Source organism: Brienomyrus brachyistius, chromosome 5 (genome assembly GCF_023856365.1).
Source record: "Brienomyrus brachyistius isolate T26 chromosome 5, BBRACH_0.4, whole genome shotgun sequence".
Lineage (NCBI taxonomy): Eukaryota > Metazoa > Chordata > Actinopteri > Osteoglossiformes > Mormyridae > Brienomyrus > Brienomyrus brachyistius.
In genome coordinates, this window is record NC_064537.1 from 94,270 (window position 1) to 118,865 (window position 24,596).

The following is a 24,596-nucleotide window of genomic DNA, read 5'->3' on the forward strand; positions in this document are numbered from 1 at the left end:
CTACATTATTTATTCTCCCTCAAGTAAAGTGTTACTGGGAAAAACCAATAAAGAACATTGCAGTATTGTGCTATAGTTATACTATTTCATGCCGATTTGATTAGGATATTGCTTCCTGTGTTTCAGGTGATCGATACACTGTCCATTCTGTCATACACATCAATTGCAATTGAACGTGGAATACAGTAAGTACCAGAATTTTCCTTCTATTACTGTTGTAATGTTCTGATGCATGTTGTAGTCTAGATCACAGGTTACTGTCACGATATGAGCTTAACCTGAATAGATAACGCTTTAGAGGTATTCCACTTCTATCAGCTTAGATGTTATTAGTCCAGGACAGATTGGCAAGACAGGCAATGCAAACTTGGTACATGTGAGATTGCATGTGTCTCCAGGTAAGTCTGCTTTGGTTATTATGTATCCACGTTAGACTAATGTATTTCCTGGTTAGACTGTTCTAGCCCGTGATGGTTCTACAGACGTTAACTTCTCCTGTCTTACAGGCCGTTTCCTGTTGAGGGTAGTGTACCAGATGAAGAAATCTACAGTGGTCTTTCTGACCAGATAGAGTGAGTTCATCTTTGTCTGAATGTCTGCAGGCAGCTTGAACATGCATGACATCTGTGTCTGAACACAGTTTGTGTACATATGTGTGGTGTGCATTATATGGGTGTATAACAGTCAGCATGTAATTCTGTGTATAGTGAATGAGTTTCTGTGTGACTTACTGTACAGTGTATATGTATTGTTTGCACAGTGACACAGCAGATGAAGATGATGACCTTTATGACTGTGTGGAGGATGAGGCCAATGAGGGGGATGAGATTTATGAGCACCTGATGCAAGTGGATGCCCCCCAGGAAGTGGTGAGCAGGGCACTATGGGAAAAAAGCTGACAGTAAAAAGCTTTACATAGCAAAATTTGTAATGGAAAAGACTATGGTGATAGTTGCAAGAACCAGGCAAGCATTTTGTTTAGGACTGCTAGAGCCTGATTAATAATTTGATGATTAGTGCTGTGCCTTGCTTGAATGTTTGTGAGTACAAGGAATGGAATCTACCCATGGTTGTGAAGTTCATGGCCCAGTTGTCGTCTTAGTTGTGGTAGTAATGCTCATATGTAAAAAAACAATAACCTGAATGACTCTGAGCCATGAAATATAATATGTATCTTTACTGAATGGTTTTGAGCTATAGGCCATAACTAGCTGATTCCAGTCCACAAGTATGTATGTGGAGTTTATATAATATCCTACAATTTCCTTTGGATAATCCAATTGTCTTTCACAGTACCATTAGGGAAACTAGTGTCTGTAAATTGCTCTTAATGTGCCCTGTGATGGACTGGCATCCCTTCCAGGGAGTAGCCCTCCCTAATGAGTTATATTGCTTAGGAGAGGCTTTGGGCCACGTTACGACCCTGTACCTAAGAAGTGGAGAGAGGGACGATGAAAGGATAAACTAATTTATTTGCACAATCAGCAGTGAAGTAATTACTGACTTCTTCTGTGGTAGCTTCATGATAATGAACCAACTGATCTTCCCACAGCAGCAGAAGATGAACGAGGTGGATAAGAGGGGCTGCTGCCTACAGGAGATCAAACAGACAGAGGAGAAATACACAGACACATTGGAGTCCATTTTAAAGGTAGCACGGTCAGAAATACGCAGAGATGCTGGAGTCCATGTTAAAGGTAGCATGCTCAGAAATACACAAGGATGATGGAGTCCATTGTAAAGGTAGAATGCTCAGAAATAGACAGGGATGCTGGAGTCTATTATAAAGGTAGAATGCTCAGAAATAGACAGGGATGCTGGAGTCTATTATAAAGGTAGCATGCTCAGAAATACACAAGGATGCTGGAGTCCATTATAAAGGTAGAATGCTCAGAAATAGACAGGGATGCTGGAGTCTATTATAAAGGTAGCATGCTCAGAAACACACAAGGATGCTGGAGTCTATTATAAAGGTAGAATGCTCAGAAATAGACAGGGATGCTGGAGTCTATTATAAAGGTAGCATGCTCAGAAATACACAAGGATGCTGGAGTCCATTATAAAGGTAGAATGCTCAGAAATAGACAGGGATGCTGGAGTCTATTATAAAGGTAGCATGCTCAGAAACACACAAGGATGCTGGAGTCCATTATATAGGTAGAATGCTCAGAAATAGACAGGGATGCTGGAGTCTATTATAAAGGTAGCATGCTCAGAAATAGACAGGGATACTGGAGTCTATTATAAAGGTAGCATGCTCAGAAATACACAAGGATGCTGGAGTCCATTATAAAGGTAGCATGCTCAGAAATAGACAGGGATGCTGGAGTCAATGGTGAAAGTATCACCCTCAGAAATACACAGGGATGCTGGAGTCTATTATAAAGGTAGAATGCTCAGAAACACACAGGGATGCTGGAGTCCATTATAAAGGTAGCATGCTCAGAAATAGACAGGGATGCTGGAGTCCATTATAAAGGTAGCATGCTCAGAAACACACAGGGATGATGGAGTCCATTATAAAGGTAGCATGCTCAGAAACACACAGGGATGATGGAGTCCATTATAAAGGTAGCATGCTCAGAAACACTAGGATGCTGGAGTCTATTATAAAGGTAGCATGCTCAGAAACACACAGGGATGCTGGAGTCCATTATAAAGGTAGCATGCTCAGAAACACACAGGGATGCTGGAGTCCATTATAAAGGTAGCATGCTCAGAAACACACAGGGATGCTGGAGTCCATTATAAAGGTAGCATGCTCAGAAATAGACAGGGATGCTGGAGTCCATTATAAAGGTAGCATGCTCAGAAATACACAGGGATGCTGGAGTCCATTATAAAGGTAGCATGCTCAGAAATAGACAGAGATGCACACACACATTTACACACATAGACATACTATCACTAGTGGATGAAACAGCAGTCCACAATCATGAACAAACTTTTCATTTCATTTAGCATGAATGAATCATTTTTCACACCAACAGTGTATGATGTTATTCAAACGTTACTTTTTATGCTATGAAGATTTATATTTTAAAAATACATACAATGTCTATTAAACAGATACAGACACAAAAAATATGCAAATTGGTAACTGCTTTGAAGAAAAAGCATTCTGTGTGATCCAGGAAGAAGAGTTTATCACAGGTACACTGGAAATAAAACACGTTAGACAGAGATATTCTTCAAAAATGTCATAGTGCAGGTTCAGCTGCTCTCTGTGACATACTCTGCTTCCCACAGCACTTCATGAAGCCACTTCAACGTTTCCTGCAGCCACAAGACATGGAGAACATTTTCATCAACATGGAGGTGAATGTTGCTTCATAATCTTCTTACTTGTCCTCTTTTGTTTTTACAGTCTTCAGGCTTTACAACTATGCATCTACGGCAAAACATAGAATTCCATCTATCAATTTTCTGTTGCTTATCTGGGGTCAGGTCGTGGGGGCAGCAGTCTAAGCAGTCTACCCAGAACTCAGGTTGTGTGCGTAGGAAAGTAGATTGACTGGTAAATCAAAACCTTCCAGTTCATCACTTCTTCACCATGCCAAAAGGCTGCTGAGTCCACATTACTGCGGATGCTGCACTGATCCATCAGTCGATCTCCCACTCTCAACTTCCCTCACTCATGAATAAGACCCAAAAATCTTTAAACTCCTCTGAACATAGAATTCTGAACATTTAAAAATGTATGCTTTACACAAATGCTTAACAGTTCTTTCCCAGTCCTCAGGGATTTCGGGAATTGTGCTTTGATCCCTGAAAAGCCAAAACTCTTCACAAGTATTTCTTTTAGTTATGCGATTTTTGTTATATACACTTTTTATGTTTGTTTTATATGCTATACATCCAATCATTACTACATTCATTTCACACCTAGTATGTATTGTATAAGTTGCATTCAGGTGAAATGTTGACAATCTGCACTGTGAATATTACATTGATGCAGGAGCTTGCTGAGACTCATCGCAGTTTGCTGGAAGAGATTCGAAACTCCATCCAGTTGTATGGGGCAGAGAACCTTTACCAAATCTTCATCAAATACAAAGAGAGGTACACACACGCGCACACACACACACACACACACACACACACACACACACACACACACACACACACACACAGACAGAGGTTTGTAATTATGTCTTTGTGGGGAATCTCCATTCATTCTATGGGGAAAACTAATCCCATTAACATTTTCTTTGACTGCCTACAGCTTTTGCACAGCAATGTATATACATTTAATTCAAATAATGAACTACTGATAAAGTCTATGCTTCTCTCTTCTGGTATGTAGCTGTGATATAAAAAAATCCATTTGCACAAAAGCCATTTGCGCTATATTTACCATATTACTATATTTACCAACTTATTTTATTGCTGATTTTCCTTTCCATTTACTTTATTCTATATCTTTCTCTGCTAGTTGATAAAGGTATTTCCCTCCACAGGGATCCAATAAAGTTCCATCTTATCTTTCTTAACATCTCTTGAAACAATGGTTGTATATTTTATAGCTTTCAGTATAATGTTATACTCAGTAATCTGCATCCACAGGTTATTACTTTATGGACGCTATTGTAGCCAAGTAGAATCAGCTACAAAGCACTTGGATAAGATGGCCAGTATGAAGGAGGATGTTCGAATGAAGCTAGAGGTAAGAGATGTTTTCACTGAACGCCTAGGGTTGACATTGACTAATATAGGTTGATGTTAAGTGCAGCCCAAATTGTTTCCTCTCTGTCCTCTGTCTCAGGAGTGCTCCAAAAGAGCAAACAGTGGAAGATTTTCTCTTCGAGATCTTCTAATGGTCCCCATGCAGAGAGTCTTGAAATACCATCTTCTTTTACAGGTACAACACTAGCATTTAAATGACAACGTATCTTATACAAGAATTACATTGCACAGACCCTTTCATTGTCAGAGTTCATGTATTGTTATGCTCTCAGGAGCTTGTGAAGCACGCCTCCAACCCATCTGAGAAGGAGAACCTGCGTACTGCTCTCGATGCCATGAGAGTAAGTCCCCGACACTCAAACATGTCCTTAGTATCTCTCTGATTTACCGATTCATCTTCTCCAATTACTCTCATCTCTATCCATCTTCTCCCCTCCATAAATACTCAACCTGTCACTTATATGTTCACCTTCTCTGAGCATATTCAGTTGTCATATCATCTTTCTGTTCACTTACCAGTAATATGGGCTGTCACCTGTGTCTTACAGGACTTAGCACAATGTGTCAATGAAGTTAAACGAGACAATGAAATCATTCGTCAGATCACCACATTCCAGCTATCCATTGAGAACATGGTAAGGGTCTTTAGAATTACATTACATTTATATCTTTATCAGATGCTTTAGTTTCTCCTTCAGTATAAGCCAGTATAATGCATTACAAAGCTATTTATAGTGCATTATAGATTATAGCTTCATAGAGCACTCATAATGCATAATAAATATGTGTATAATGTATTATATGTCCTGGGTATGATATAAAACTGCATCCAGCCCTGAAAGTGGTTCTCCAACTTGCAGTGAAATTTTTGGGGGTTGGTGGTGGGATTGGCACTACAACTACTGTAAAACACATCACAGCAGCTCGGTCTAAACAGGCACGACACCATTCTGCTCGCTGTGGGAGTAGCTCTGCTGCAGCTGCCCACCGGAAGATTGCACGCATCATGAAAAGTCTAAACTGTTGGAGGGCTAATAGGGTCAGATCTGTTGGGGATCGGGGCTGATGTGGTGCTGAGGCGTTGCCTGCTGCATGGTGGCACTTGGGTCCCAGTTTGAAGCGACCCATCCGGGTAGGCATGTGGAACATCTTGTCTCTCTGGCAAAAACTACCATCTTGTGGGACATGATGAAACTTCATGGGATCCCTTCGAAGTTGCTGGACGTCATGGTCTGCCTGTACACTGGTACTGTGAATGCTGTGCAGAGTTGGAGGAGAAGCTCTGCGTTCTTCCCAGTTGATTTTGGGCTTTGCCAGGGGAGTGTTCTTGCTCCTACTCTGTTCTGAGATCTTAGCTGAGTCAATGGAGGCCCTGATCGGGACCCTTGAGAGACTGAGCAAGGACTCTGAGTGTCTGGGATTGCGAGTGCCCAGGATAAGAACCAAGATCCAGGCCTTTAATGACTTTTTAGGCACAGCTACCTGCTGATTTGTACACCTTTTGATGAGTACAAGCCGTGCCTTATTTTTCATTAAATTTAAGTGCAATATCTTCTTATTATAAAATGTTGCAATTTCTAGTTACATTATTATTTGTTACATTATATTTATAGAGTACTGAATGTACAGTATAGTACAATATTTGTAATTATGTGTTTCCTCTCTCCTATGACTATCAAGACACGTCCAAATTGACTGGGATCTGGTGAAGGCAATTCAACAGATACCTAAATATAATTTCCCTATTGCTCATGTAACTTGTTGATTTACTTACCTTGGTAGCGACATTCATGTCTCTGGGGACTCTTCCTATGAAGTCAGCAAATGGACTTGGAGAGCATGGGGGTCATGATGTCAATGGAAAGGAGTGTGTGGTGATTCCACTATCTTTGCAAGAGGACAAAGGTCCAAGTCTTTAGAGTCCTGGTGCCCCCTGTTTTGTAATATGGCTGCAAGACATGGACACTACACAGTGAGCTGAGACGAAGACTGGGCTCCTTCCATATTGTGTCTCTTTGGGGAATCCTTGGGTGCCACTGGTTTCACTTTGTGTCAAATGAGCGATTGCTAGAGGAGTGCTGAATAAGGCACATTACCTTCATTGTGAAGGAGCATCAGTTACAGCACTACGACCATGTGGCACGTTTTCCTGAGGGTGATCTGGCTTGCAAGATCCTCGTTGCCCAAGGGGCTGGACCACGTAACACCTGGCTGTGACAGATGGACGGCCATTTCCGGGGGATAGGACTGGAATGTGTGTTTTCCAGGAGGGTTGCCAGATGGGATCCTGAGGAGTTGCCATTTGGTGGGTGCTGCATTAGCACATGCTCCCCAACCTCACCTGACCTATAGCCATGTCATACTTTATGAATGGATTATGAAAGTATCTATAATGCATTATATATGAGTGCTTTAAGTGGAGTGTTACCACACTTTCATCCTTGGCAGTCCGGAAAACCTCTAACTTAGTGATGCATTAATCGAGCACCGTTTGAGCTTATGTGTGGCCTGCTTAAGCTCTTACGTTTGGTTTGTACATGAAGGTGCGTTTTTCTTGTTGCTAAGTCATTTTGATTTTAATGGAATAACACAGTCAAGACTGCTACAAAATGCCTGCTCAACCATTTCGAACACGCATTCCAGTTCAGCAACACTAGTCACCTGTAATGCATATGAAGCTTGTGGAAGTTTATCAACGGCAGCTGCAAAAATGGAATGACAATGACTGGCTAATGTGGTGCTGAGAAACAAACAATGTCAATGTTCTAGGTCTGCCCTGGGACTTCCTCCCAGTTGGACATGCCCAAAACAACTTTCCAGGGAGGCGTCCAGAAGGTATAGATAGATTCCTGGACCACCTCAACTCGCTCCGTTCAATGCAGAGGAACAGCGGCTCTACTTTGAGCTCTGGCCTAATGTCTGAGCTCCGCTCCCTATCTCTAAGGCTGAGCCCAGACACCATGCGGATGAAACTCATTTCTGTCACTTGCACCCATTATCTAATTTACTGCCTAAACCTTGTGACCATAGGTGAGGGTGGGAACATGGATTGACTGGTAAATTGATAGCTTTGTCTTCTGGCTTAGCTCTTTACCACACCAGAATGGTACAGCGTCCGCATTAATGTTGACTCTATCCCCCTGTCTCTTCCCTCACTCAAGACCCAATGGGGACAGGCATTGGTCATGACCCATAAGTTAAGGGTATACTATAAATCTGGGGCCCAAGGGGGACAGGCATTGGTCATCACCCATAAGTAAAAGGTATACTATAAATCTGGGGCCCAAGGAGGACAGGCATTGGTCATGACCCATAAGTAAAGGGTATACTATAAATCTGTGGCCCAGTTGGGACAGGAATTGGTCATGAGCAATAGGGAAATTATATTTAGGTATCTGTTGAATTGCCTTCACTTTTGGGACTGGGAACACCAGATGTCAGTCAATTTGGACGTGTCTTGATAGTCATAGGAGAGAGGAAACACATAATTACAAATATCATTCTATACATTCAGTACTCTACGGCAAATAATAATGTAAATAGAAATTGCAACACTTTATAATAAAAAGATATTGCACTTAAATTTAATGAAAAATAAGGCACGGCTTGTACTCATCAAAAAAATGTGTGCATTAGTAAACTATGGGAGCTGAGAAAATCATGACCCCTGAATCTGCAGCAAAATATTTAATTTTATTGTTCAATACACTAAATGTCTTTTTGGGAATGGACAAGCACAGTACATGTACTGTATTTGTTTCACATCTGCTTATTTTAGCAGTCCATCACATACACATGACTGTTAGTTATGGAGAATGGGTCATTATATGGCTGACGGTGCTGTCCATTCTCCTGCATTTGTTATACTAAGGGACAGTCCTAGTACATCTGCTTAGTGTCTTGATCAGTGTGTATTATTTACTATAGACCTAGGATGTAAATCAAGGGTGCCATGAGTACAGATTTTAGTTTTTGGTCACCCTTTCTTTAACCCTAACCCTAACCCTAACCCTTTAGACCCAGTCTCTGGCTCTCTTTGGTCGCCCCAAGATAGATGGCGAGCTGAAGATCTCCAGCATAGAGAAGAGGTCCAAACAAGACAGGTAGTGGGAAAGTGAAACAAAAACTAACTAGTACTTTGAGTAATAATAGTGATAAAATATTGTATTTAGTTTACTTTTCATTAGAAAAGAGCAGAGCTCTTCGCTTTGGTGAGCAGGTTATCTCAAATGACGAAGGTGATTTGCAAAGTGAAGGGTTTCACGATTTTCGTTTTTCATTCCCAGGTATGCTTTCCTGTTTGACAAAGCCATGCTGGTGTGTAAAAAAAAGAGTGGAGATACCATGGAGCTGAAGGAGCTCATCGAGCTACACAACTATCAGCTCCGTGACGAGACCATGGGCGAGAAGGAAAACAAAAAGGTGGCAGAGCCTCTTTATACCACTTGTCCACATCTAATTTACTCCTTACTCAAATTACTCAAAGTGTCTCTCTTGTGGATTACCTATCTGACTTTCATGCTCACCTCTAACCTGAATGTATAGTCACACGGTGTTACACAAACACAGTGCCCGCAAGTGCATATTTTCCATGCTTCCACAACTTAATTTCTCTTTCTTCATTCTTCATTTCTCGTTCTATTTTTCAGTGGTCCTACATGTTCTATCTGATAGATTCATATGGACAGTACAGTTTTGATCTCTACTTCAAAACCAAAGAATTGAAGAAAAAATGGCTGGAGCAGTTTCAAATGGCTCTGTAAGTTGATCCTTACATCCCCCATGGCTATTTATGCAGCAGAATTTCATTGAGCATAGAGCTGCCTCAGACACTTTCTTGCAAATAAACATATTGGGCCAAGTGTGTGTCATTTTAATAAATCGAATACAGGGGTTCCCAAAATGGGGGTCATGAGATGTTACTAAAAATTTGAAAATATCTGCCCCCCTGGTTGGCAAAATCTACAGAGGATGTCCCATACAAAATGTGGGTCGCATATCTCTGGTACAGTTATTTTAGGAATCGTTAGCTGAAAAGTTTGGAAATCCATGGTCTAATACTATCAGTGGCACAGACAGGAAAGCCAGCAATTTACACTCACAGTTACACGCTAATGAAACACATACATTCCACAGCAAACATTAGATGGTTATGACATTTACTATTTACAACAAAAATACATAAATATATTAAATTACAGTATTTGTAGATATGTGTGGTGTCATGCAAAGCATGCCAGTAACTTTAGTCTTGCTGACTAACACCACAGCCTCACAATATGTCAGCCAGTTGCGGGAAAGTGGGTGGGATGAGTTTGCCTTGGGGATGTAAAGTTCATGTGTGCTGGCCAGCTCAGCATGTGCAGTACAGGGTACCGTAATATAATGATGTTAAGATAGTCCCAGAAGATTATTTGCGTTTTGTATGTGGACCAAGCCGGCGAAATAAAGAAGCACACAGTGACTGTGGTAAATGATAAATTGGATCTGCTGGAGGGGTGGTGGGAAGGATGCCTTAAACTCTATGTTGCTGCAATTGGTTGTTTGTTCTGAGGCACAGGAGAGATAGTCACACAATCATGATAGTCCATTATGACAATATCTCTATACATCTGTTCGAATTACTCTCCATCTGTCTAGACATTCATTAATCTCACTAAACTGTAATGTTATTCTCATGTTGATCCATTGTGAGTATGTCTTTATGCATCTGTATGCAGTGTAGAGTTAAGAGCATCCCTGCCAGCGAAACATAAACACACACACAAACGCATAGGTTGGCTCTCTTATCAGTTAAGGTTGCCACAAAATAAGTCAAATCATAATTCCAGTTAGTAGTCTTACCATGTGAAACAGCAGTATTGAAATCCATTTATTGCATTGTGTTTGCTTCTGTAAATGTAATGGATAACATTAGATTGAAAAACAAGCATCAGTTAGTCGAGTATGTCGTTCGGTGTCATTAATAGGGAATTTTTTGTCATTTTTAAGTTAACAGGCTTATTTTTGTGCTGTTAGTCATAACTTGGATGCTGTTACTATGAACTGAGATCAAATGAACAAAACTACCTTGTTAATGTAGCTAAGGTACATATTAAGAACCAGTCCATTTATGATCACTGTCAGTTTTCACTGTTGGGATTTGTTTTCGACAACCAGTCGCTAAGTGAGCCTATGTCCCTCTGGCTGAATTGATCACAAGGGGCGTGGCTCAGTGGAACTAGATTGGAAAAGCCAAATGAATCACAACTACTGGAATGCACTGAGGGGCATAGCTTAATGGAACTGAGTTGGAAAGGCTGATTCGATCACAACAAGGGGCATGTACAAGGGGATATAGCTTACTGGAACAAGGTTGGAAATCCCATATATGCATAGTGCGCTGCATAGTAGGATTCACTTTCTGCCTTCCCAGGTCAAACATGTTTCCAGAGAACAACACAGCCAACAGTCATGATTTCCAGATGTACTGCTTTGAGGAGACCACATCCTGCAGGGCATGTCAAATGCTACTTAGGTGAGAGTTGAGAGACAGATGAAGGAAAAGAAACAGAAGCTGATAGATTTGGACAAAGAAACTAAAGATTACAGGAAGAGAAAATGGTTAACTTTTCACATTGTCATTCAATATCATACATATTCATTCATTTTATATGGATGGGCTAAGTGCTTGTGTCATTTTCAGAATCAGCCTAGCTGTCATACAGAAAAAATACTTTAGGAAATCTGAATATGTCTCCTCCCGCTCCTTCTCAGAGGGATCTTCTTCCAGGGCTACCGATGCACTCGTTGTAAGGCACCAGCACATAAGGAGTGTTTAGGGCGTGTTGCTCCCTGTGGGAAAAACTCAGGTACCTGCACCTACTCATTCATTTTCTTCATGAGTGTTTGCCATTATACTTTTGTTTTGTCATAACACATTTTACACTGTGCATTATGAATTTCAGTACTGCAGCATGCATATAATTTTTTTTGCAGTGTCTAACATATTTACAATAGCGTCTTACCCTTAACACAAAATATGCTATGTGTCTTTCAGAGTTCTCTGGCACCATGAGAAAGGTAGGTCTCTGATGCTCATGAGAATAATCACTGTGTGACCATTCAGACCTTGCAGTGAGACATGTGAGATTTCTTGTTTTAGGACAAGAACCAGCGATCTGTCACCGGCAGATCAGGTGACCCAGGTAAGGATCTTCCTTCTAGGGGGCTTCATTTTCCTGGCAGTTAACCATGAGGATGTTTGAATATGGCTTCCATTCTTTAATTTCATTAACAGTAACATTGTTAGCCTATAGTGTTTGTGTTTTTATGAGCTTGGCTATAGTAACAGCCAAATCATTGGTCGGTTATGTATGCATATGTGCATTTTAAATGTGTGTGTTTTCCATTCCTGCCAGGGTTGCCAAAGATGGAGGTGTGGCAGGAATACTATGGGCTTCCCCCGCCCCCTGTTGGGTTTGGTCAACCCCTCCACCTCTCAATGGGTGACATCATAGAGCTAACCCGAGCAGACGTGGAGTTGCAGTGGTGGGAGGTGAGAAGGACAAGGATGCCGCTCTTCAAGTGTATAATGATCTTTTTAGTAGTTTCTCAGTCATGGCACGTGTGCTTAAGATAGTAAATACAATATGAAAAACCATAGAGTAAGAGTAAGTACAATCAGTCCTGCTACAGTGTGACTAATGCATTCATGAAAAAACCTCAAGTTCACTAAAATCACCTCCTAAAATACACATATCAAATGGGAGGAATAAGGTTCAGAGATTGCGACTCCATAATGTAGTAACTTACACCAAAGAAAATCAATTAAATAATAAAAACAGTGACATCAGTGTCCAATAATGTAATTATATTCATTTTAAATAAGAAATAATAATGATACATGAGTAAGTTATATCATTAACATGACACTGTGTCTTATGAGTCTCACAAACGCTGCCAAGTAACCACTTCAACCGAATGTGCCAGTCTTGCTAACTTGTTGGTGTAATGAGCCACAGTCACCGTGCAACCAGGCATGCACACAGTGAAAATACAGCAGTCTACAGTATGTAAATGGACTGCATTTATATAGCACTTTTCTACTCCTACAAGAACTCAAATCGCTTTACATTTTATGCTTCACATTCACCCACTCATTCATACACCAGTGGCGGAGGCTGCCATGCAAGGCACCAACCTGCTCACCGGGAGCAATTTGGGGTTCAGTGTCTTGCTCAAGGACACTTTGATGGGGTCAGGAGGAACCAGGGCTCGAACCTGCAACCTTCCAGTTGCCGAATGATAGCACTACCTCCTGCACCACCATCTTCCCCACGTTGCACTGAAGGCAACATGGCTACAGACATAATAATTTGTCAATTTTTAGAATTTTTAGAACCTATACAATGTGTGGATGTACAAAAAGTTCAATTCTTGTAAATTTCAAAATAATTCGTTAATATCAGTATCATCCACTTGATTAGCTTTTTTTGCATACAAGCAGTGTTTCTTGCCAAGATCATATTTCGTTGTAGTTCACGTAGTGCTTTTCTCTCTCACTTTAAATCGCACAAATACAAACGCAATTCTGGATTGTATCGGACTTGGGTACTAATTTATCAATTCATTTGGGACAGATAATGACTGTGACATCACATTACTGCTTACTACAGGAAAATAAAGCATCTACATTATGTGTGTCTTATGGCAGTTTTAGTTTTCATACACAGATTATTATAAAATTGAGGTTATCCTCAAAAACTGCCTGTCACTAAAAAGTGACAGGTTTTCATCACATAGTGGGAAAATCTGGTCCCCACAATGTAATAATCTCACTCACACACACACACACACACACACACACACACACACACACACACACACACACTTATTCATATCTTTGTGGGGACAATCCATTAATTTCTATGGGCATAATCCTAATCCCAACTATGACAACCTTAACCTATTCCCAGCTCTAACCTTAACAATCAGTGACCAAACATTTAGCATTTTTAGGTTTTTGATTGCATTTGAGTCACAGATTTCTATGAAGTTCAAGTTCCCCTTGTGGGGACTGAAAAAATGTCCCTGTGCCAGCCCCTAAGAGTCATTCTGTTACAGACTCAGGGTATAGTGCAAGCGGGAAATGAGGGTGACGATCCAATTATGGGTCTAAGACAAAAGGGGTTATTAAGCAAAAGAGAACACGAAGGATAAACCACAAAATAACAGGACCATAAGGGGTCAAAAAGAAAACAGGGAAAACAAGAACTAACTATGAGAATCCTAAAGAAATATAATAAGAGAACAGGCCAACACAGGAAGCAGGAGTCAAAACCAAGCAGCGTACTGAACGCACAGCAACATGAATACACAATGATTAACTAGAAAACTGAGCAGGGGCAGGCACTTAAATACAAAAGGCAACCAGGCTAATGAGAGAGGCAAGGTGTGGAACATCAGACAATCAACTAACAACAACAACGCAGGAAAAACAGGCAACAGGTGCAATAACTTATGCTAATGAACCTAAGGCTAGGGAAACTCCAACAAACACAGCAAATAAGAAACACTAATCACACACCAGGGGCGTGTTTTTTGTATGTGGATTACTCGTTTAGCTGGATTTTGCACGATCCTAGATCTGTCGGTTTTTCAAAACTCTTGCTGGATGTGTTTTCATAGCAGCACATCCAAATCCTCAAACCAGGGGCCTGTACTACAAAGACCCTGAGATACTTAAACTCCTCCACTTCGGGAAGGACTCCCTCCCCGACCTGGAGAGAACACTCCTTCCTTTCGTGGCTGAGGACCATGGTCTCAGATTTGGACGTGCTGATTTTCATCCTAGCTGCTTCACATTCAGCTGCAAACTGCTCCAGTGAGAGCCGAAGGTCACGGTCCAATGAAGCCAACAGAACCACATCATCTGCAAAAAAAGTAGAGACCTAATCCTGAGGTCACCAAACCGGACACCCTCAACTCCCTGGCTGCGCCTAGAAATTCTGTCCGTTAAACTTATGAACAGAATCGGTGATAAAGGGCAGCCCTGGCGGAGTCCAACCCTCACGGGAAACGAGTCTGACTTACTGCCGACAATGCGGACTAAGCTCTGACAGGGACCGACAGGCATACAGTGACCCAATAGCCCTTATAAGGAAGCCCGGCACCCCATACTCCCAGAGCACACCCCACAGGACCCCCTGAGGGACAAGGTCGAATGCCTTCTCCATGTCCATGCACATGATTGGGCAAACTCCCACGTACCCTCCAGGACCCCGCAGAGAGTATAGAGCTGGTTCATTGTTCCATGGCCAGGGCAAAAGCCACACTGCTCCTCCTGAATCTGAGGTTCGACAATCTGGCGGACCCTCTTCCCCAGGACCCCCAAATAGATCTTACCAGGGAGGCTGGGGAGTGTCATCCCTTATAGTTGGAACACACCCTCCAGTCCCCCTTCTTGAAGAGAGGGACCACCACCCTGGTCTGCCAGTCCAGAGGCACTGCCCCCAATGTCTATGCGATGCTGCAGCCACCTCAGTGACCTCCACTCCAGGGATAGGGGAGTCCACCCTCAAGTCCCCAGACTCTGCTTCCTCATTGGAAGGTGTGTCGGTGGGATTCAGGAGGTCTTCAAAGTATTCCTTCCAACGACTCATAACGTCCTGAGCTGAGGTAAGCAGCGTCCCATTACTACCATAAACAGTGTACATGCTGTACTGCTTTCCCACCATGAGCCGCCGGATGGTGGACTAGAATCTCCTGGAAGCTGTCCGGAAGTCGTTCTCTATGACCTCGACAAACTCCTTCCACACCACAGTTTTTGCCTCAGTGACCGCTGAGGCCATGTTCCGCTTGGCCCGCCGGTACTTTGCTGCCTCTGAAGTCCCACAGGCTAAAAAGGACCGATAGGATCCCTTCTTCAGCTTGATGGCATCTCTCACTGCCATTGTCCACCTGCGGGTTTGGGGACTGCCGCTGTGACAGGCACTGGTCACCTTACGGCCACAGCTCCGGTCAGCCGCCTTATGCTTGAACATGGTTTTCATTATGGACAATCCGTTACAAGCACCGAAGTCCAATAACAAAACACCGCTCGGGTTCAGATCGGGGGGGCATTCCTCCCAATCATGCCCCTCCAGGTTTCACTATCATTGCTCACGTGAGCATTTAAGTCTCAGCAGAACAAGAGAGTCCCCAGGAGGAGCGCTCTCCAACACCCATTTTCCAAGGACTCTAAAGAGGGAGGGTATTCTGAACTGCCATTTGGCGCATAAGCGCAAACAGTCAGGACCAGTCCCCCCACCCCAAGGCGAAGGGAGGCTACCCTCTCATCCACCGTGGTAAACCCCAATGTACAGGCGCCCAGCCAGGGAGCAATAAGTATGCCCACCTCTGCTCGGCACCTCTCCCTTCGAGCAAATCCAGAGAGGAAGAGGGTCCGAACCCCCTCCAGGAGATTGGTTCCAGAGTCCAAGCCGTGCGTTGAGGTGAGCCTATCTAGTTGGAATCTTACAACCTCGCGAACCGGCTCAGGCTCCTTCCCCACCAGAGAGGTGACATCCCATGTCCTTAGAGGTAGCTTCTGCAGCCGAGGATCAGACCGCCAAGGCCCCTTTCTTTGGCCACTGCCCAACATTGCACCCAACCCCTTTGGCACCTCCTATAGGTGGTGAGCCCATTGGAGGGGGGACCCACATGCCTTCTTCGGACTGTGCTTGACCAGGCCCTATGAATGCAAGCCTGGCCACCAGGTGCTCACCATCAAGCCCCACCCACAGGCCTGGCTCCAGGGGAAGGCCCCGGTGACCTGCGTCCGGACGAGGGAAAACGTGAATCCATGATATTTTTCTTCATAAGGAGTCTAATAAGCCACACTTCGTCTGGTTCCTCACCCAGGACCTGTTTGCCTTGGGTGACCCTACATGGGGCATAAAGCCCTGGGCAATTTAGCTCCTGGGATCATTGGAACACGCAAATCCCTCCACCACGATATGGTGTCGGCTCCAGGAGAGATGCTATATATAATATATATACATACATGTCACTACTCACATACATATCAATATTTACCAGTTTGAAGTATATTCTTGTACTTCACTTTAACCTGTTCCCATGTTCTCATTGTGCTTATGTTTCATCCATCCATCCATTTTCCAAACCGCTTATCCTACTGGGTCGCGGGGGGTCTGGAGCCTATCCCGGAAGCAATGGGCACGAGGCAGGGAACAACCCAGGATGGGGGGCCAGCCCATCGCAGGGCACACTCACACACCATTCACTCACACATGCACACCTATGGGCAATTTAGTAACTCCAATTAGCCTCAGCATGTTTTTGGACTGTGGGGGGAAACCGGAGTACCCGGAGGAAACCCCACGACGACATGGGGAGAACATGCAAACTCCGCACACATGTGACCCAGGCGGAGACTCAAACCTGGGTCCTAGAGGTGTGAGGCAACAGTGCTGACCACTGCACCACCATGCCGCCCCCGCTTACGTTTCATCTGGAATTAAATAATAATTAATCTGACACATAGGAAATGAAACGCTGTATTCAGTATGTACAATGAACCCTACTTCCGCATATCATTTGTCAGCCACTTTTTGACTGGCCGTCTTTTCTGGTTTGAGCTGCTTTTGCTGTTACCCATTGTGTATATTAGTTCTTGAAATTTTTCATATTCATAATAAAAGATCCTGCTCAGCTTGTGTGAAAAAGTGTGCCCTTTCTTTTGTAATTTTGTTGCAGCCTATCAAACACTTGCTGATCATGTTTTCTAGACTCAATATATATTAGCTTTTCTATCAGCGCGGGCGTGCATCTTAGATGATTGGATCCAGCTAGACTAATCTACGACGCAGTGGTGTTTGAAAAACCGATTTATCCTGGATGAGTTTCACTGGCATTAACTCATCCAAGATGAGGCATGTGATCTCAGATGATTTAAGCAACGTACAGAAAATACCCCCGAGGAATTCAACACATAGAAAATAAAGGAACATGTGGAACAAGGCACAATGCTTCACAAGGAGAACACAGTACTAATAAACACTAGGAAGAAGAGAAAAACCAATAATTAAATGAAACAGCAGAGGTTGGTTCCTGGCCAGCCTTGAACCCATGACCAGAGGGTTACAGCCTCTGTACCACACTCTCAACCCATTGAGGGATGCAGCAGTTCCAGGAATGGAATAACAACCTAGGGCCAAAGACAATGAGATGGCAAAGGTCATGGCCACCGATGGCTGCTGGCCAGACAGGCAAGAGATACAAGGACAGGGTTAGGCAGTATGGACCCTGACAATATATATGTCAGCAATTCTAGCTCTTTGGGAATGTTTTTAATGGTTTGAGAGACAAAAACCAAACAAAATCTTATATAACTTAATTACATTATTACATTACGTGACAGTATTTATATTTAGCTCAGTCATGATATTGATTCTCAATAAGAATGTTTTAATGATTATAACCACATATTTAGTACCATAGCAAGATGTTTTATTGACTACTAGCCTACCTATGTAAAATATGTTTACGAATGTTTTAAAATGGTGTGTTTTATTTAAAATTTCTTTTTTAAAAAAAGTTCATATTTAGGTTAGATAATATAACTGGCATGTTTTAACCAACAATAATGTTTTAACCAATAATATTTATTAAATATTGAATTTGGAGCTAAATATACGGTTATAATCAACAAAACATATTGCTATATCCTATGACAGTACCATTCTTTAACAAATGTTTGTGACCCTAAATGCATGGCTAGGTGCTTAAATTACACACCTGTGGTAAAAGGTCTGAATGAAAAACCTGAATTCAATGATTAAGAGGTGTTTCCCAGTACTTTTGTCCATGTAGTATATACATAAAATGCCACACACACACACACACACAGACAGAGAAACAGACACAGACACACACACACCTTTCATGTGCCTTTTTCCCTCTTCCAGGGCCGAAACATAGCAGTGGCAGAGATGGGCTGGTTTCCTTGTTCCAAAGTTCGGCCATATGTTCCGGTAAGTCCAGCTGAGTTGTCATGTGTAAACCATAACCTTAGCCCTTTCAAACACCATAAAACAGCTGTACTGTAATGTATTACTTCTGCACATTTACATACATCATTTATGCCGTCATGTCTTATCCTCATATCCATGAATAGCGGTAAACATTAATGAATTATGTATATGACATGTTCCTGTGTTATTTTTAATTGAACTCTCTTTCTGTGCACAGAGACCTACGCCAGACCTGACAGACTTTCCATGGTTTGTACATTTGTAAATGTACAATACACATATGCTTCTTTTCTTCATCACTATATGACATTATCATGTCTGGATAATGGTATCATTTCACACATTTTTAAATTTATTTTATACTGTAAAACATATACAACACACACATATACATATTTTTTAACCCTGAAGCATCCTATTGTTCAGCATAGCCTTCTGTCAGAACGATGATTAAACCAGGATTTAAAAATGCAGATTTGTTTAAAAATATAGAGTGGTCTCCCAAGTTTTCCTACGGTTCCCAAAAATTGACAGCAGCTCCATAACAGCCGCGAATAAAGCAGGTATCCACGTAGTAAAATGAGGAGTGAAACACCCCACTCAGTTTGTTTGCTACCGATCAGGCACCTAGACACTTACTGAGCAAAACCCCAAACAACAAAATTTGTTCCCTAACACCGCCCATGCTTAGCCTGCACTCCCCCACCCACCCTAGTTGTCCCTCAAACACCTCCCTCAAATCAATATGCTGACAGATAGATGTCTGTTTTACTATATGATGCTGTGCCAGAAACAGGTCAGTATTTTGTCAGATGCTGGAGAAAATCCATCCATCCATCCATCCATTTTCCAAACCGCTTATCCTACACCTACGGGCAATTTAGCAACTCCAATCAGCCTCAGCATGTTTTTGGACTGTGGGGGGAAACCGGAGTACCCGGAGGAAACCCCACGACGACATGGGGGCTGGAGAAAATAAATTACAAAAAAATCTAAACGCTTAGCAGTCCAGAAAAAGGAGCTAACTTTACCATGGTCTATAATATTGCAGCAGACCTCTTGAAATGAAGACATATGCAACAGCCTGTGTAGTTTGTGTATGACCACACCCTAAGTTCTCGGTTCGGTACAAACCTCAGTTTTAGCTTCATGGTTTAGTGCAATTTCAGTACAGCAAGGAAAACAGAATTTGTTTCAAAATTATTTATCATAAAAACTGCAAACACAAACAGAAATAGAAATGTATGCAAACCAAAGGCAATGTTGGAGTAGTGTTGGTGTAATTTATTGGGAAACCCAAACTGCTGATTATGACTGACTGTAACTAGCATTAGCCATAACCAACTCGCAGCCACAATCAGCATGTTTTCCATGATGAACATAAAACTCTTCCAGCACGGTTACTTTAAATCCAAAGTCTGGGCAAACCTTGGGTTCTCTGAAGGAAACGGACCCCTAGACATGAGTATGGCTGTCTTGGGTTCACGGTTCAGTGCCATTTCAGTACAGCAGGGAAACAGAATTTTCTTTGATACTGTATTATTAGAACTGCAAGCACAATTAGGAATAGTTGTAAACCAAACATACAGCAATGTGCCTGTTGGCATGAATGAATTACAAAGAGGCTCATTATCGCATTTAAAAATGTAAAACAAAAAAATCTAAAAGATGTTTGCATTAAAACAAATCACAAGGAACAAAATCCCATATTCTCTATTACAAAAGTATGGTCACATATCTGTAGCGACGGAAATCCCCATAGTCTTAGTGTATTTTTTATCAGAATGTCCAGTGTAACCTACAAGCTATTTTTGCATTTTTGCTAGCAATTTTCTAGGTTTGAGGTCAGCATACAAAACAAAATTCATTTCATTAAAATAAAATTCTGTACAGTTACCCAAAATGTTTTACTTTGTAATACTGAGATTGAGACCATGTGACAGTGCATTTTCTTCTGGATTATGCAGATATAAGAAATGTGCTTAACTGAAACATGTTGCCATAGAACACCATTCATCTAAAATGGGACCAGCTGCCACTGTGCAATGAAACAGAATATGTTGTTATTTGATGTGCAATTATGTGGAATCAACAATATACAGAAAGGAATAGAGTCCACTACGCAACCTTGGGCAGGTTTAGCTGTTTAAAGATGTACAGATGCATGATTAGACTCCAATGTTTTACCTGCCAGGTTTGCTGGCAACATGGACCGCACTGCAGCCAAGAATTTGCTTGTGTCTCGTTCTGATGGAACCTACTTGGTCCGGCAAAAGGACGGAGGAGAGTTTGCCATCAGTATCAAGTGAGTCATGTGTCCCAGGGCCTGTAGCTATAAGGTTGCTCCTCAAAGCTGAATGTCTTACACGAGCCTGCTTGATGTACCAGCTTTCATATTTGGTCTTCTCTGTCTGTGCAGATTCAAGGTGGAAGTCAAACACATCAAGATAACATCAACAGAGGGGCTATACCGCATCAACGAGAAGAAGGCCTTCAAAGGCCTGATTGTATGTATGCTAGTCTTCTCTCTCTGGTATTAGTGGCTTTAGTCATTAGCAAAGAATGGTGGAATCTGTACCATGTCGGATAGTGTAGTTGCTTCAAAGTTATGGCTATTTTCAGCAAATCAGGGATACCATCAGTCCTAACCCTTGCCGTAACACTAACCTGGGCTTCAGTCTGCCTTTCTGCAACCATTTTTTTTATATTTCCACTACAGGAACTGGTGCAGTTTTATCAGCAAAACACACTCAGGGAATGCTTCAAGGGCCTGGACACTACCCTGCAGTTCCCTTATAAGGAACCAGAAAAGAACACTACCCCACCCACCCCTGGTGAGACGCTACTCTATATCAACCTCCTCACACCCCAAATTCACACTACAGCCCACAGGAATATGAACTGTTATGGTTAGCCTAATTTATTGAAATATTTTCAGATTTATAGTTTCATTTAATATCACTTTACCTGTTGTAAAACTTATGTAGATTTCAGGAATGAGAGGACTGTATTGCTATGGTCACATACTGTCATCTGTGTCCCAATTGAAAGTGGCTTTGTAAGATGGATAATGTCTCCGTGACACTGCAGGGATTCACTTCGTGTTTTCTCCTCTCTCCACCAGAGGGCAGTGTGCGTTATTTTGGTACAGCCAGAGCACGGTATGACTTTTCTGCCCGTGATCGCACGGAGCTGTCATTGAGAGAGGGAGACACGATAAAAATCATATCCAAAAAGGCCAGCAACGGGTGGTGGAAAGGCGAAGTCTATGGCCGGGTAAGGCTTCCCCCGGCCTGCATACTACAGGACATTTCTTAAATTCAGAGGTTTTCAGTCTTAGTTGCACAGAGCAGTAGTAGTGGGCACTGTTGGGGAATTTACTTTAAAACGTAAGGCATTACAGATTAGTAATTATTTGTAATCAGATTTCTGATTACTTTCAGTAAAGAACCATATTACAGTACTAATTACTCTTAATTACAAAGTAAAACATGTCTTTTTACCATCCTTTCCTTTCTTTTAAATATTAATTGAATGCCATTCCAAAAGGAAAAGCAAACAGGATATTTTAAATGTGTGAAGTGTAATAGTAACATAATTATAATCAAAATAGTAACTGTAATGTGATTACAAAAATTGAAATTGTAATCCATTATACTACTGTTACAGAGAAAAGTAGATTATAGTAATGCCTTAACATCAGCACAGTGAGTACAGCACAGGTAGAGGGTTTGCACAGACGTTTTGCAAACTGACATGGAAAATACTACAGGGGATTCCCCCAGGTGGAGTGAATGAACTACAGGGGATTCCCCCAGGTGGAGTGAATATAATACAGGGGATTCCCCAAGGTAGAGTGAAAAAAATGAAAGGGAAAGCTGCATGCATGCCCTTCCTAGCTCTTTGGGGTATTTTCTTTTGGGGTCCCAGATATAAGCACCCAGCATAAGCACCAACCGCAGCCCCCCCATGCACTTCTTCATGCACGCCCCACTCGCAGAGTTCCTAGTCTCTGGATTATTTTCTTCTGTGGAATGAGAGGTTGAAAAACTCTCCTTTTAAGTTATATAAAAGTATATAATGTTTAACAATAAGGATAATTCAGTGCACTTACACACTTATAATTTAAAAAAAATGAATTATTTGCTGTTAAATGAGGCACCATTGATTAGGGCTGCACCAAGGTGATTATTTTTTCGATTAATTGGCTAATTTTCTAAATATCTAATACAAAAAGGAACACACTCATAAATCATTATAAACATGGCTATAAATTATAAAGTATATTCATTAAAAGGCATAACATATTATAGCCATGTTTATTATGCATTATGAATGCTTTATGAAACTCTTATTGCACTATAGATACCTTCATAAGGCAGTACAAAGCATCCTTAATCCTTATACCAACCATTATAATGCATTATTAAGATTTTAATTGTGTATTATAAGTTAGAGCTTTATTGGAGGTTTTGAAGTATTATAATTAACATTATAAAGCCTTGTGCTGTAATGCTTTAATTCTTATACCATTATAATGCATTATGAAAGTATGTATAATACATTATAGATGACAGCTTTAAGTATTAGCAAAAAAATCATTACTCCAGTAAAATAATCTAACAATTAAATACCACAAAGGAAGCATTAAAAACTCCCAGAATGCCAACATTTTATTGTTTAATAAAGTGCAGCAGCAAGGTAGGTACTCGTAAACTAACAATCTTTCCAAATAAATTAAAATAATCAATTCCAATTCAGGAATAAAGGGCTGGTAGCAAGAGTAGCGCAATTTAACTGAAGTGATGCAGTTCAAGCAACACTGGAGATATAACTAATAACATTTCCAAGTAAAATGTCAAAGAAACTAAAAAAGACGTGCTAGAAGCAGTCTTAAATTACTGGAGTCCACTTTAACTGAAAGCTGTATTAATGTGCATGCTAGCTGTTGATGAATAAATACATATGTGCTGATCCCAACCTTTACCAACGTAACAGGGTAAGCAGTAAGCAGATAGATGGATGGACTTTCATGGAACTTTGCATCTTTTTTTCCTTTCTTAGATTGGACTCTTTCCTGCTAATTATGTAGAGGAGGACTATTCTGACTACTGCTAGCAAAAAGCAGCCATGGGCTGCCACTGAAAACCTGAGAAAAATTCCTCACAGTAGAGGGAACGTTCTTGTGTCCATGCCTGCGCAGACCTCCAACCCCTCACCGAGTCCATGCCTGCGCAGACCTCCAACCCCTCACCGAGTCCATGCCTGCGCAGACCTCCAACCCCTCACCGAGTCCATGCCTGCGCAGACCTCCAACCCTTCACTGACTCCAGGTCTACACAGACCTTCACTCCTGAGTCCAGCCCCACAGCCTGTTATAGCTCACCTTTCTCAAGCTCTTGTGTCATCTACAGATGTACTGTATCAGCTCTGTCATCCACTCAGGATGCCTCAGTCATCTGCAGTCCTGTCTCTCTCCAGGTAAATTCTGTACCCAGTTAGCATTGGGGTAAAACAAAGGCTACTATATTTTCATAAAATAAAATAAAAAAAAAAAACTGACAAAACGTATCACCGCCAAAAAAACCTTCAAAAATCTTAGCAACATTAGAGTAGATTCCCTCTGACAGGAAGGCTGTCAGTCTGCAGCTGCTGGACTGGAACATCACCCAGGAATATGTTCTGACAAAGGTCAACAAGCTGTCTTTCCTGAGAACTCTGTAAACTTTCTGAATGTAACCAATAGAACTGGTATTTCTTTGAACACCCGGCTGCCAATAAATGATCCCTATTTCTCAGATTATCAACAATACAAACATGTCCAAGCAATGCATACATGCTCTGCTCAAACCATGCCTCTGCAGCAATACCTGATATCACGCTGTACAAAACACA

At 41.7% G+C, this 24,596-nt stretch overlaps 1 protein-coding gene across 2 annotated transcripts in view; it reads left to right on the forward strand.

The window, feature by feature from the left end:
- LOC125741714 (proto-oncogene vav-like) overlaps nucleotides 1-24,517 on the forward strand; it is a 45,912-nt gene extending 21,395 nt beyond the window's left edge. Inside the window, exons 3-27 of one of the 2 annotated variants that reach the window (XM_049012961.1) lie at nucleotides 127-185; nucleotides 507-572; nucleotides 761-869; nucleotides 1,556-1,651; nucleotides 3,250-3,318; nucleotides 3,959-4,062; nucleotides 4,567-4,666; nucleotides 4,766-4,861; nucleotides 4,959-5,027; nucleotides 5,235-5,321; nucleotides 8,704-8,789; nucleotides 8,973-9,108; nucleotides 9,336-9,445; nucleotides 11,102-11,203; nucleotides 11,443-11,537; nucleotides 11,726-11,748; nucleotides 11,831-11,873; nucleotides 12,087-12,223; nucleotides 18,636-18,701; nucleotides 18,919-18,950; nucleotides 20,896-21,006; nucleotides 21,121-21,208; nucleotides 21,421-21,535; nucleotides 21,826-21,977; nucleotides 23,766-24,517. In XM_049012961.1, coding sequence (XP_048868918.1) covers nucleotides 127-185; nucleotides 507-572; nucleotides 761-869; nucleotides 1,556-1,651; nucleotides 3,250-3,318; nucleotides 3,959-4,062; nucleotides 4,567-4,666; nucleotides 4,766-4,861; nucleotides 4,959-5,027; nucleotides 5,235-5,321; nucleotides 8,704-8,789; nucleotides 8,973-9,108; nucleotides 9,336-9,445; nucleotides 11,102-11,203; nucleotides 11,443-11,537; nucleotides 11,726-11,748; nucleotides 11,831-11,873; nucleotides 12,087-12,223; nucleotides 18,636-18,701; nucleotides 18,919-18,950; nucleotides 20,896-21,006; nucleotides 21,121-21,208; nucleotides 21,421-21,535; nucleotides 21,826-21,977; nucleotides 23,766-23,819 — 2,205 coding nt within the window. In that variant the 3' untranslated portion in view covers nucleotides 23,820-24,517. Of the gene's footprint in view, nucleotides 1-126; nucleotides 186-506; nucleotides 573-760; nucleotides 870-1,552; nucleotides 1,652-3,249; nucleotides 3,319-3,958; nucleotides 4,063-4,566; nucleotides 4,667-4,765; nucleotides 4,862-4,958; nucleotides 5,028-5,234; nucleotides 5,322-8,703; nucleotides 8,790-8,972; nucleotides 9,109-9,335; nucleotides 9,446-11,101; nucleotides 11,204-11,442; nucleotides 11,538-11,725; nucleotides 11,749-11,830; nucleotides 11,874-12,086; nucleotides 12,224-18,635; nucleotides 18,702-18,918; nucleotides 18,951-20,895; nucleotides 21,007-21,120; nucleotides 21,209-21,420; nucleotides 21,536-21,825; nucleotides 21,978-23,765 lie in introns of both variants that reach the window. The other variant, XM_049012960.1, reaches the window with a different exon arrangement.
- Nucleotides 24,518-24,596: the final 79 nt, after the last annotated feature.